Source organism: Drosophila pseudoobscura, chromosome 2 (assembly GCF_009870125.1).
Source record: "Drosophila pseudoobscura strain MV-25-SWS-2005 chromosome 2, UCI_Dpse_MV25, whole genome shotgun sequence".
NCBI lineage: Eukaryota > Metazoa > Arthropoda > Insecta > Diptera > Drosophilidae > Drosophila > Drosophila pseudoobscura.
This window is the reverse complement of record NC_046679.1, coordinates 25,165,703-25,179,860: the sequence shown is the minus strand read 5'-3', so window position 1 is coordinate 25,179,860 and position 14,158 is coordinate 25,165,703. Positions and strand designations below refer to the sequence as shown.

Here is a 14,158-nt window from a genome sequence, read left to right as displayed (position 1 = left end):
AGGAAGGGGATTATGAGAGGCCAAATTATAACCAATAACTGACAGAACTGTCAAACCATTGCGTGTTTTGTTAGGTGATTGATAATCAGCGCTCACAAACTTGTGAAGACCCCAAAAACTACTCGTATCTATCAGCAATCAACGAAATTAGATGACCTTCCAATGTTTGGGAATATTTAATAAAGTATTTATGAGTTTGTACTAGACAAAGATAGTCTTTATACAAGCGGCAGAACCTTTTGAAGAGTAATAGAGAATACATCGATATGGCGATACATTATCTTAATCTAGAAATTAATTCTTTCTCTGTTGAGCCTCTTCGATGGTCTGTGTATATAAACTTAATTGGATTTTAATGAATCACACTAAAGAATGCTTTATTTCCCGCACTGCCTGCACTGCACAGAGGCACAGAGATACAGCGATAAAAACCTCTCCAGAGCGTGGTGGTTTATGACAAATCGATAGTATTACTCCCATCATTTTAATTGGTCAATTGCTCGATTCGTATGAGCCACAACAGCTTCTTGAACTGATGAAATGGAAAAACTACCTCCTCCATTAGTCATACCGCTAGTTACACTTGAGATCGTAGCTCGTGACTCCCAACCACTCCGTCAGACGGTTGCACGATGCCCCCCGTTCCCCCCCAACCCATCTATCCTATGATGCAGCACTCCCTGTTGCACTCTCTTTTGCTCTTCCATTATGACCAAGGTCAGGTTTTCATTAGCAGCTTTCCATTGGAAAAATTCGGGGCTTCTCTGACCTAGGGCAAAGCATTAAGAATTCTTATATAATCAACCCTCAGGCCCGGCCCCACTATTTCCCCGAATTTTCACTTTCCATAAACCATAAACAAAAGAAAGTATGGCCCCAAAATAGCGACAGAGGGTCAGAACAGGTGGAAAGGCGTAATGGAAGGTGACAGAAAAAAGCCCGTCAACCACGTGAGTCTTCCGATGAGCCACCGATCTATATCGTACACTTTCCAGCTGTTATCGATATATGTGGAGGACCTATTTCGTGCGGCTTTCGCGAATATCGCTATAGCTCATTGACAAAAAAAAAACAAAAATGTAATCTATTGACCATAATTTTAAGCGATTTTTGTGTTTTACCAAAAAAGGATGAACGCAGTGGAAAAATCTTTGGCGAATCTGTCAACTTTTCTTCGATATGAATGAGTGAATAATGGCACGAGTGAGTGTGAGTAAATTAATGAGTGCCTCAGTCAGTGAGTGATTCACGGCTCTGCCTCACTTTGGCTGCCTCAAATTATTTTTAGCAATGCTACGATTTTCAATGTTTTCGCAATTTTAATTTCAATCAAAAAAACAACAACCAAAAAAAAAAATTTATAACACAAAAAACCTTCAAAAGCAGACACAAACGCAATTGAAGCCCACACTGTAACGTAATATCAAACGAAATCGAATCGAAAATCTATAGAAAAGTCAAACAAACAAAACGTTTCCTTTCCTTGTTGTTTTTGTTGTTGCTGTTTTTTTTTTTGCTCTTGTCTTGTCGCGTCTCATCTCGAGCTCTCTTTGTTGCTGTAAATGGGAGGGTAAATGTCTGTGCTATGCTTCTTTGTTGCTGTAAATGCTGCTCTGCTCTGCTCTGCTCTGCTCTGCTCTGCTCTGCGCTGCGATGCTCTTCCCTGCGCTGCTCTGCTCTGCTTTGCTGCTGCTCTGCTCTACTCAGCTCTGCGCTGCTCTGCTCTGCTGCTGCTCTGCTCTGCGCTGCTGCCGCTGCTGCTGTCGCTGATTTTTCTCTTGCATTCAGGTGCGTTTTCCTCATCTTTATCTTGGACTATTCTGCTACTTCTTTCGCGGTCGATGTCGCTGCTGCTGCTTTTGCGTGTCCGTCTTCCGCTGCTTTGCGTGCATTTGCTGTTGTATTTTCTGTTCCTTCTGCTGCTGCTTCTGCCTTCTGCTTCTGTGTCTCCCCTCTCTCCCGCTGCTTACATCATAGCAGTTATTACGTTTGGCATTGAAACAAGTTTCGGCTGCCGGCAATGAAATTGCAACAGCCACACACCAGAGGGAGAGCGCACGAACAGCCGGCTGCTGCCCGAGTGCGACGAAGTGAGACAGAGAGAGAGAAAGAGGGAGACAAAAAAGAGCGGGGCAACCGCAGACTGGTTTCTTTATTTTTTTTGTGTTAGGCCTAAACGGCGCTGAGCTGATCGCGTCTGCCGTTTTTCTTTTGTTTCTGTTTTTATTGTTGTAGTACCCTTGCAGAGGGTATACGAAATATTTGAAGAGCTTCGTAGCGCACAGAGGGTATATATTCTTGATCAAAAGAAACGCTTTTATACATAACAGACTTAAATTCAACAAAAGTTCCCGTGTAGAAGTTCCTAGAAGCTTCTGGAACAGGGGGGTCGTTGCGTAGACAGCAAGCAAAACGGAACGGAACTTCGTTGTATTGGTGTGCCGACCGCCACAGACGTGTACGTGAGCGGCAGCGCATCTGAGGCGCACTTTTCTATGAACTTTTCTCTCTCTCTCTCTCTCATTTTTACAGTAAGGGCTGTGTTTTCATAAATGCATGCATGAAGATGGAGGAGTGAGGGGGACGCAAATGCTTTTTCATCTTCTCATTTGGAAACAGTTAGAACAGCGATGGAGTGTGTTTTTAAAAACATTGTGGCAAATGTTGCCAGATTTACTGATTGTCCAACTAATTCTAATCCGAGTTTTCACTTAATCCAGTTGCCTGCCCAGAGATTTTCCCTTTACTTTTTCTATTATATTCATGTTCCTCGTGTAGGCGGCAGCAGGACCAAAACCAATACCGACTAAAAAATGCTCTACGAAGTGTACGATTTTATTTTCAGATTCTTATCCATATGTACAGGGTGCGCCATCTTTTAGTGCCGTTTGAACCGATTGACTTAAGTAGTTCAGTTCTGGAAACATCTGAAAATTCAGTAAAATTGTAACCATGGGTCGCTTCCCAGCAAACCAACAAACATGCCTTTTGCAAAAGTTCCGCAAAATGCTGGCAAACGAGCGATATTGTTTTGTATCGCAAAACTCTCGCAAACGAGACCGAAATGAGCTCTACTTCTTCTGTCGCTAAACGCTCGCAAACGATATCGGAAAAGGCTCGCAAATGATATCGCAAAAGGCTCGCAACTGATTCCTTTGCGAGCTATCATAAATGATACTTTCACTGCCACAAACTGAACGACACAAGTATCATATATCTATCATATGCGGGTCCGAATGCGAGCGTTTTGTCGGGTTAAGTCTCGCATTTGACTCGTATGCGATATCATTTGTGAGCGTTCTGTTTGCTCAGCGCAATGAGTTAGTAACGCTCTACATTGAAAATAGTCCATCAGTTGTGTTAACTCAATGAGCATATTGTCGAAATGCATGAAAGGCGTTTGAAGGGTTACTCTAAATCAGATAATTCAGTTTTTACAACGATTCTGGTATCAAAATGTGGAAATATTGATTGACGCCCTCGAACTTATTTTTGTGGGGCTATTTTGCGCCAGCAATCCTCACACCATTGAAGAGCCCAAGGCAAATATTCGTGTGGAAAGATGCTCGAAAAAGTGTTGGAAAAGGCAGCGAAAAGGCCACTTGATTGATATTGTGTTCAAAAATTAGTGTGGGCACACCCATACCAAGGATCTCTCAAAGGGTATAGATCCATGGGGCTCAATCCATAACAAGTCTGTGGTTTTTAGGGCGGATTTGTCAAACTAAAACTTAGATTTTTAAGAGCCAAAATGGGACCAAGCTCCTAGTTTTATCCGCTTATTAGAGAATGTACCTGTCCACCTGTCCTGCAAGTACCCTACCTCCAATGGGCACGCACTACTCTTGCCACATGCTACTTACAACAATTCGAATTTAACCCAATCTCAAAGTGTCATCATCGTCATCGTCGTCTTCGTTGCGCCGTCGTCTTTCCCCAATTTCGAGAGGCGCAAAACACAGGTGGGCCACACGAAAAAGCGCTTTCCCCACTGCCATAAATAACAATTAAAAAATAATAATAAATACAAAATATGTAAATGGAAATACTCGTACGAAAACCGTGGGCAGACACAACAATCACTTCAAGAGTTTATATCGTACACGTTTACGGACGAATGTGTATTGCGACTGCAATTGAAGACAATGAAATATGTATGAATGAATGAATGAGTGAAATATGGGTTAAGCCCGAAACGAACAGAAAACGAAAGCATTCAATTCAATACTCTTTTGTGGGTCAATCATACCTACCTATGGATGTAGAAATGGATACTTGGGAGGAATGCCTGGGTGGAATGACAGGTTGTTCTATGTATTCTTCTGAGCTTCATACTTAGAAGTCTTCCATTCGAATAAACAATGCCCAATTGAGTGGATTGAAGTGTCAGCAGGTGAGTGATCTCCCGTAAGGCTCACCACGCAGTACATTTGAACGAAGAGCCACGAATTGAATGGCGAGGGGCTGTTTGCAAATTCATTCGAATGGACTTATCTTTTTTTGGACAGTCTTTGGCTAGGGCGGAGTCTTTCCGTAGAACGGAAAAAATAGGCATTAGAAGGTTTAATCAGAAGTAAATCCATAGATTTTTACAAACGATACTTCAACGAGGCCCAATTAATCTACCTCCTAAACACGATTTTCGACTTTTCCCTAGTTTTAAAAGTCAAAGTACTGCAAAAATTATCAATTTTGAATTTGAAAACTTAATATATTCCAGATCATAAGCAAAAGCTAAAAAGTGCTTAGGTCCGATTTAAAGCTGTATTTATCTTCTTTTCAGAATTGCAAAGTTCTATACAACCCTGCGTAAAATACTTAAATCATGTAAAAAAAAAAGAAACATAACCTCTTAAAATACTTTAAAGAAAATACCAGATTTTAGAGGTTAAAAAAAAAACCAAACCTTCAAAAAAATTCATCAAAAAGTTTTAAAAGTCAAAAAATGTGTGAAAAAAATTGAATTTTGTAGGCTAGTGTTATCGCTGTTACCGATTGAATATTTTTAATGCCTAAATTGTGTAAAACTCCGTAATAAATGCTATTATTTGCAACCAAATTAGTTTTATCATGTCCATTTAGCCCCGAATATTCTCACACCCAATGGATGACTGAGTTTTCTAACATCTAACCCGCAAATCGGGCTTGTGAACATTCTCCGGGCAGAGTCACGATGAAAGCGTTCGACTGGAAAAACGCTCTCCAGGGGAGAGGCGGCCGCAATTGAGAGTGAAAGTCTATGCAAAAAGAAAGAGGCAACCTTGAACTGGAAATTCATTTCAATTTCAGTAATCATAACATGGTAACACGGGCCCGAAGAGAACCACAGACAAGCGGCTTGGGGCGAGAGGAAACCTGTTTCTGTTTCTCTAGAGTCTAGAGTTTTAGAGGCTGGGTCTGGTCTCCGGCTAGAACCAGAGACGGGGATTGAAAAGTTGTCTACTCACTTGAAACCCTTGTCATCGTCAATGCCATTAACGACACCGTTTGTGTTTGAGACCTGATCGTCCTTCTTCATGCCGTTTGTGTCGAACGGAGAGTTTGCCTTTTCCTTATCATCGTGCGACTGCAATTTCGATTGTTTGGTAATTGCTATTCAAAAAGAGATCTTATGACGACGATGAGAACTCACCTTATCATTGTCGTCAAACTTGAGGTTGCGCAGCCGCGGCTCTAGGCCGGACAAGGGGCTTTCCTTGTTTGTGGGCGATCCGCCCAGGACATATTCAACCATTTTGGCGCACTGTGAATCGCGGGGACTGAAAAACGCACATGCAAGGCGATTAATAAGTACGAATACCAGAAGAGTCCGATCCGATTCTTACCTCAATATGCCCGCATTGCCGCTGTTGGATGTATCGGAGGTGCCACCGTGTCCCGCATAGCCGCGCGATCGTGGCGGTGCCAGGATATTCTCGCCCTGCGTGGACCAGGTGTGGTCCTTCCACACCGACGACGGGTCCCCCACGCCGGGGATCTGCAGCGGATTCAGGGGTCCTCCCGGTGCGCTGGATGTGCCTTTGCCATCGGACTTCTCCCACAATTTCTTGGCAGTGGATGTGGTAATCTGTAAGGACCAAAAGAATAGATCCAAATTATAATTTGCATGTCCATAAATTGAGCGCAAGCTGACCCCAAAGTCAGAGTCCCATAAAGCGTAATCGTATTCCCCCTGTCAACCTCTTGATGTTCTCATCAATTTCCCACTAATCCACGAGTCGAGAACAAAGTTAATTCCCCCACATTTGGACGACATTTAATGACAACTTTGGCCAAAAAGTTTGTCGTAAACCGACGAAGAGGGGAGAGGGCTGGGATGTGGGATAAACCTTGAGGTTTCACTGTACTAATTTGCTTACAAGAAAGGAATGCACAGGTACTTCTGGTCGATGTTGCCTGATTTGTGGGGAGGAGATGGGAGGGGAGGGTAGGCGGTGGGGGCGATACGTAGAGGGACATCATTCCCACTGGAAGCCAGAGCAAATATCACAGAAATCACATCATCACACAAGAAAGAAACCAAAAAGTAAAACACAATAGCAGCGACAATTAAATGTCAACGGAGCGTTGCAAACAAATTGTTAATTAACTTTTTCCCCCTCGCGTTTGCCTTCGTTTTTCCTCGCTTTTTCCTCGCTTTTTTTTTTAACCATTCCCAAAGGCACTTCCTTGCGTCATAATGCGACAGAATAATCCTCGCCACTCGCTATACACACACTCGCCACTCGCTATACCCCAGCCTTCAGCCTCCCACATACACACACTCGCCACACATATACTGGCATATCCTGACATACAGTTTAAATATTTAATCGCTTATCAACTGGGTTTGCCCACGGGCTGGGAGGGGGAGGTTTGGGGTGAGAGGGGGGAGGTTGGGCTGGGAGGAGGGAGGTTTGGGGTGAGAGGGAGGGAGACGCAAAGCTGTCGACTTTCTCGCTGCGCCTCGTGCATTAATAACAACATACACAAGCCTCAGGCCCAGCGTAAGCCAGGCCAGAACTTTCGGCTAACGAAAACAGAACCCCACCCCCCTAGCACTTCACTTGATCCATGCCTGAGAAAGTCCTACATCGACTAATGTGTCACTTCAATGTTTAATGGAATCAATCAATAACTTTTCAGTCGACACATCGCCTCCGACAAAACAGTCTACGCAATGCTCATAAATTTTCAAAATTAGTCAACATTCAAAACTCTCAGTATAAACACAACAAAATTTTCGGTTCCCTAATTTATATTTTGTATATTGTGCATCAAAGACCCCAGAATCAGCTGGGAATGGCAGATCGCCGACGAGTGAACCCCCTACAACCGGACATCGTTGCCGGTATGTAAAAACCCACGATATGTGACAACTTGCATTGTTTTATGTAGCTTTGAAAAATACCATTAACTGAGCAAAGACTCGAATTTAAATGGAGTACCCATAACAATTTGAAGGGCATTCATCGGTCTCTAACTTCGCACCGAAATTGATAAACCCTTGAAATTAGACGACCAGTAAATTGATGTGTTTCTAACCGGCTGATAGGCTGATATTTACCCACTAGAGCTCTGCATACACCCACAGTATTCATACACCCACATATTCATATGCCTCTTTAATGCGTCCGATCATTGCGAATCCCGCCCTTAAGTCGGTTTCGAATCACTCCGAACAGAGCAAATATAAGACGATAATGAACCTATAAGTGATAAAGAATATAATGCCCTAATTAAAGTAGATACATCGGATACATCAACAGCAAAGAGATTTTCAATCCAAAACCGGGTTTTCATTCGATTAAAAAATTAGTTCTTTACTTTGATTTTAATTATAATTATTGCTGACCTCTTGGCAGTCATTTCATTCACAAAACCGAAACGAATTAAATTTCTGTTGTGTTTTATTTGCAGTGCATTCCCAGCCGCCGCAAGCCTTGCTGCTGTGCAGCATTCGAATCCCACCAGATGGTTAGCCAGCAGATCCATGTCCAGTCACAGGTCACAGTCCAGGATTGCAAGGTCAGGAGTGCTCCAGCAGAAGCCTCTCGTGGTTGAATGCCCCACCAGTCGGGAAATCCCTTGGCCCAGGACCTCTTCCAAGACTAGTGGAGTTGTTGTTGATCGCTTCAGTGCTCAAAAGCGCGCTTTGAGGCTGTACATCTGCTCGAGGTCATCCGCAAGATAGCCTTCCTTTTCGACCAGAATAAGGGCACCATCGTCCCAGGCCTGGTGCTGGTCCCAGTGCTGGCATCTTGCAGATCAGCGGAATCCTCCATCCGATGAAGAATTCCGCCCGGATTGCCTTCACTGTGGCGCGTAACTTTATCGAGAAACGAGATTTAAACAATCAGTACCCAGAGCTGGAGGTGGAGTCCGATTAGAAGCTGCTCGTGGAACCTGCATGGTCCTGACTGCGCAGTGCTGGCATCACTAAAATCCTTAATCCATTAGTGCTGGATAGCTGCAAGGCAAATTTCTGCCCTTTGGAGACTTCAAGGCGAAAGGGCCAAGCTGTAACCAGATCAGGGATCATTATACCTGATTTTTTTTGTGCTATTTTGAGTGCTACGAACCGTCAGAGGTCGTCCTGAGAAGAACACACGGCTTTTGAAAGGGTGTTACATGAAAAATACATTTAATTTTGAAAAGAACGAAAATTTTGACTTTGAATCCCCCTTCGAGGGAGAAATTCTGGTTACAGACGTTTCAGATTCATTTAATCGCAGATGCTACCCTCTGCGCGTTACCCTCTTCGAGGGTGTGAAACAAAAAGGCGGAAAAGTGCGAATTGCAGGCCAGAAGAAGTGCTAAAAACCAACAACAAATGCCACAGCAAAACGCTGACGCAACATTGGCTCTAAATATGGGTCAGAGACTCTCGCCAAAGTGCATGAAAATGAATGAAAACGATTTACTGGAAAGAACTTTACTGTATATAAAATAAATTATTTAAACCGAAAATAAGAAAGAAATAATTTAAAAAAAAAACACAGTAGACAGAGTTGAAAGAGAAGAAGCGACAAAAAATAAACAAATTGCGGCGCCAAGCAAAATTCAACAACAAAACAAATTATGATGAAACTGATGCGCGATCTAACCAAAATTAATGAAATTAACTCGCACAATAATAATATGGACGATTGTTTTCCCTATTCTTGACGATCCGAAAGACTTTCCATAGGCCATCAAGCCCTTAACCCCCTAGAGCACCCCCGCTCGACCAGGGCTCACTCTTATACTTTCCCCTAAGCGAACGGACTCATTCCAGATTCCGAGTTTTGAACGATTTAAATGCCGTTTAGGGTCGGTTTGTTGTTCAACACGGAGGCAGGGTATACGAAACAGCTCAATGCGGAAAAGTGACAGAAACATAAACAAAATACCGGGTTCTTTCAGCAAATATTTTAATAATTAACAGCGGCGGAAGAGGCAGAGGCAGAGGCATAAGGAATTTGAAAATGTTTAGTATACAATTATTGCGTTTCAATGGCAAAACATATTACCCCCTACCACCGCCCCCATCCCACTTGGGCCCCCCCTCAGAAAATCCACACAAAAGAACAAAAAATCGTTCATTAACTTGTCCTTGACTGTGAAAGAGACAGCAACACAAACACGCACACACACACACGTACGCACACTCAGCCGGAACCAAGGGGAGTGCAAGACACAGAGAGAAATGAAGAGAGCGAGAGAGAGAGCGCGACGCAGAAACCGGCCTCTTTATACAACAAAAAGAAAGAAAAAAACAAAAATCATGCGTGTGAGACAGACAGACAAGACAACACTCACAAGAACAAAGCAGAGACGCGGACAAAAAGAAAAAGGAAAAACGAAGAAACCGACACAGTAGGCAGAAAACAAAATAGAGAAGAAAAACTTAGAGTGCCAAAAGCAAAGCAGAGAGAGAGGGATAGAGAGGGCGAGCAAAACTCCCGGCCAGGTGGAAGGGTGCGGGGGTGGAGGGCTCATTTTTGCCCATAGGCTCGTGCGAAGCGAACGAAGAAGAACAAAGCATAAGCAGCAAAAACCAGTCGGGAATTACACAAATTCCATATCCAAGGCACATTTCGTGTGAGGTGCGGCATTCCCCCAGAGGGCGCTCTCACTCCCCGCCGCGCTGCACCCCCCTTGAGTATGCCTTGGACAAATCCGTGGCTTGTTTCGCTCTCTTCGCACCCCTTTAAATTTGAAATTTATTTAAATTTCTTTCAACCTGCGTCGAGTGTAAATTTGTGTAAATTTTGTGCGTTGATTGATGGAAAGTGGTTCTCCAGGTTGGGTTTGGTTCGGAATTTCCTGGTGATTTGAGTCCCCACGATCTAGGAACAGACCTTGGATTCCATATGAAATTCCAATGTGACACATTACCAAGTGATAATCAAGTGGCTAATGATCCGCGTATCAGTTTGGAGCTAACAATGGATGGATCTCTGATGGGGCACATGTCACATTTGTTGGGAGTAGAGCCCAAGTCCTGTGCCCAAGATGGACCCCATAAAAACCAAACTTCTTGAGCGATCAAAAAGCTCTATTTTCGGACATGGAACCAGAACTTTAAACTCTTTCTCTTGGTTTTTAATTGGCCAATCAGGTTAATAACTGGTTCTATTCCGCTCCATTTTAAATGCATAAAAAAAAACACTTTATTTGGATTTCTTTGGAATCATAATCTCTAGCAATGCAATAAATACTCGTAGGGGATTTTAAGGTCAATTTTGGTAAACCTTCGAACCTTTCTTCAAGGCAGTAATTAAACTAGTTCATTATGATAATTGAACAGAGCAAATATAGACGATAATGAACCAGTTATTCTAAAAATATAATGCCCAAATTAAAGTAGATTCATCGGATACAAATCAACGGCAAAGATTTTCAATCCCAAACCGGTTTTTCGGTTTTTCATTCGATTAAAAAATTAGTTCTTTACTTTGATTATAATTATAATTATTGCTGACCTCTTCGCAGTCATTTCATTCACAAAACCGAAACGAATTAAATTTCTGTTGTGTTTTATTTGCAGTGCATTCCCAACCGCCGGATGCCTTGCTGCTGTGCAGCATTCGAATCCCACCAGGTGGTTAGCCAGCAGATCCATGTCCAGTCACAGGTCACAGTCCAGGAGTGCAAGGTCAGGAATGCTCCAGCAGCAGCCCCTCGTGGTTGATTGCCCCACCAGTCGGGAAATCCCTTGGCCCAGGACCTCTTCCAAGACTAGTGGAGTTCTTGTTGATCGCTTTAGTGCTCAAAGTAGCGCTTTGAGGCTGTACCTCTGCTTGAGAAGGTCATCCGCAAGATGGCCTTCCTTTTCGACCAGAGTGAGGGCGCCATCTTCCCAGGCCTGGTGCTGGTCCCAGTGCTGGCATGTTGCAGATCAGCGGAATCCTCCATCCGATGAAGAATTCCGCCCGGATAGCCCTCACTGTAGCGCGTAACTTTATTGAGAAACGAGATCTTAACAATCAGTACCCAGAGCTGGAGATGGAGTCCGCATAGAAGCTGCCCGTGGAAACATCCACCTGCATGTTCCCGACTGCACAGTGCTGGTATCACTATAATCCTTAAAAAATCCGTGCTGGATCGCTGAAAGGCAAAGTTCTGCCCTTTGGAGACTTCAAGGCGAAAGGGCCAAGCTGTAACCAGATCAAGGATTATTATGATACCTGATTTTTTGTGATATTTTGAGGGCTACGAACCGTCAGAGGTCGTCCTGAGAAGAACACACGGCTTGTGAAAGGGAATTGGTGTTACATGAAAAATACATTTAATTTTGAACAGAACGAAAATTTTGTTGACTTGCCCGAAACACACACAAACCACACACTGAGGAAGTAAACAAAAACTACGACAAAAATGAACTTTTCGGCAGAGACTACTTTGATGACTTTGAAAATTCAAAGAAGCAAAGAGACAGCGACAATAATGTGTGAAAAGTCTTGAGTCGAGCATCAAGATTATATTGTTTAACATAATAATCAAGGGGCAAGGGGCAAGGCGAGGGAGACAGAGTGGCCGGGGCGGACGGAGCACAGCCCGGATAGGTAACATTTTTTTGTTGCGGCTGTCCGCCTGTCCGCTGTCGGTGTTCTCGAGTTCTCTTCAAGTTGAAACTTTTCGCTGGCACCTTTCCTTCCGTGTTGTTGTCAAGTGCAAAGACCTTTCGCGTGTCATACGAAAAGGCAAACGAAAATAAACTAATAAAAATAAAGCCAAACACACACACACACACAGGCGCAAGCAAAGCCAAAGAAAAGGCAAATGCTAGGAATATGCTATATGATGCACCGAAAGAGAGTCAGGGAGAGCGAGCGAGAGAGAGAGAGAGGGAGGGAAAGAATGGGAGTGCAAGGCATACATGAACGCACATACATACATATGTACATATATGTATGTAGATATAGAAATATTCATCTAAATGCAGAAGCGGGCAAAAAACTTACTGTCTGCGGAAAGCATTCAAGAACATTTTATAATCGAAAACCCTCAGATACTCAACGAGTTTAGGGATATATTAGTTTTCTGGTGGCTTCAGATTTCTTTAATATCCAGAAGAAAGTGCTTCCGTCCCTATAAAACTATACATGTACAAGTTACCACAATCGATCGAAAAAATATATAAAAACAAGATCAGCCGTTATACAGGGGATGTTGCCCAGCGACCCCGGAGTTTTGGGTACGCAACAATGTTGCAGAACGAGCAGTGAGCGTCGGGAGTGCTGGGAACTTACTTGTAAGCAGTAGAGTAGTTCGGGGGGAGAAATCAACCGCGTCGGCCGTCGCCACGCCTATCTCAATCCGAATAAAATAAAATAAAAATTGAAAGAAATAAAATTAAAATTTACACATATTCTAGATCAGCATCAATAAGCGATTGATCTCAGAGACCATTAGCAACCAAATTTTGTATCCAGACAGACTCCCGTGATATCACACCCCCAAAAAGGACGTAATTCGCGATTTCGAAGATACGAAAGAACGCAGAATCATAGAGAAGGACCACATCTACCAGATAGCTGAATCTGGATGGGATCGGGACAAAGGTAATGGCAGTGGCTCCTTCTCTCTCCTTCTCACACACCCTTCATCGTGCAATGTGCGACCTCTGACGGAGGGGAGTGCGATATAACGGCTGGTTTTGGTGTGAGAAGCGAGCGATAAAGAGAGACGGATATACCTTCGATATAAAAAACAGTAGCGTAATGGAAAACAAAATATTTTAAAATTCGAATAAAATAAGTATGTGGAAAGAGGATAAACGGAGTGCAAAAATGAAGACAAGAAAATAAATATCGCTCGTGGTCGTGCTGCCTCTCTTTCTCCCTGTGTTCGAGATTCAAAGAGATGGCGGAGATATCCCCTACCCAATTCGATTCTTCCCTTTTTGAAACATATTTAATAAGCTACCGGGTACCGGGTGTAAAAGTAGAGCCGCTGCCCTTGCCACACACAAGGCTCAGCGTTCTTCCCTTTTCGGTGTTTCGGGAAGAATATGAGGTTTGTTTTGCTTTTTGTGTACCCTACAAAATGGATAGTTTGACTTATTAAATGTTAAACTAAATAATATTAGTTTCACATTCCCTTAAGGCATGTTTAATCAACCCTTAAATGATTAAAATTCATTATTAAATTATTATTTTTAAACATTTTTGAGCACTCACAAACGGAATGGAATGAGAAGAATTGAAATTGTCATTTCTTGAGGAGTCCCCACTGTAGTGTCTACTGTTCGCACAAATAATCTCTGGCAAGTATTTTCGGCTCTTGGCGACTATCGATTTTAGTGCACTTCGCTCCGGCTTTTATTCTGTTTGCAAAAACACACGAAAAATGCAGACAGGCCGGGGAAATGCGTTTATTGCGCTTTTCATTCCCCGATTTCGACGTCGACGTCGAGCATATTTATTTAGCCTCCTCTTCGTGCCCCCCCCCCCCCCCCCCCAACCATGCCCCCCATCGCACAAACGGGGCTCGTATTTGAGGGGGGTGTGTGGTGTGGGGGAAATGTTGCCTGGGAGGGCAGACAGAAATAAGGGAACAATGCATCGTGTGCGAGTGCAGTAAATTCTCAATAGTCCTTGAAGATATAGGTTTTTATTAAAATGCTGCCTGATGCTTGTATCGCAGAATAAACGACGAAATCAACGACCTATACCCTATCCTAATATCAGCG

The 14,158-nt window shown here is 43.2% G+C and overlaps 1 protein-coding gene and 2 long non-coding RNA genes across 5 annotated transcripts in view; 1 reads left to right on the top strand and 2 right to left on the bottom strand.

Annotated features, from left to right (window-relative positions):
* Window positions 1-14,158, bottom strand: part of pum (pumilio) — a 210,966-nt gene that overhangs the window by 181,173 nt on the left and 15,635 nt on the right. For all 3 annotated transcript variants that reach the window (XM_033385976.1, XM_033385977.1, XM_033385978.1), the window contains 3 exons: window positions 5,826-6,067; window positions 5,633-5,759; window positions 5,448-5,566 (listed from right to left, as the gene is read on the bottom strand). In XM_033385976.1, the coding sequence (XP_033241867.1) occupies window positions 5,448-5,566; window positions 5,633-5,759; window positions 5,826-6,067 (488 nt within the window). The remainder of the gene's footprint in view (window positions 1-5,447; window positions 5,567-5,632; window positions 5,760-5,825; window positions 6,068-14,158) is intronic.
* LOC26533629 (uncharacterized) lies at window positions 7,044-8,645 on the top strand. The gene is made up of 2 exons (XR_001451891.2): window positions 7,044-7,330; window positions 7,900-8,645. It is a non-coding gene; the product is annotated as an uncharacterized lncRNA (long non-coding RNA).
* On the bottom strand, window positions 10,861-11,814 carry LOC26533981 (uncharacterized). Its single transcript, XR_001451890.2, has 2 exons — window positions 11,685-11,814; window positions 10,861-11,621 (listed from the first exon to the last, which is right to left on the bottom strand). It is a non-coding gene; the product is annotated as an uncharacterized lncRNA (long non-coding RNA).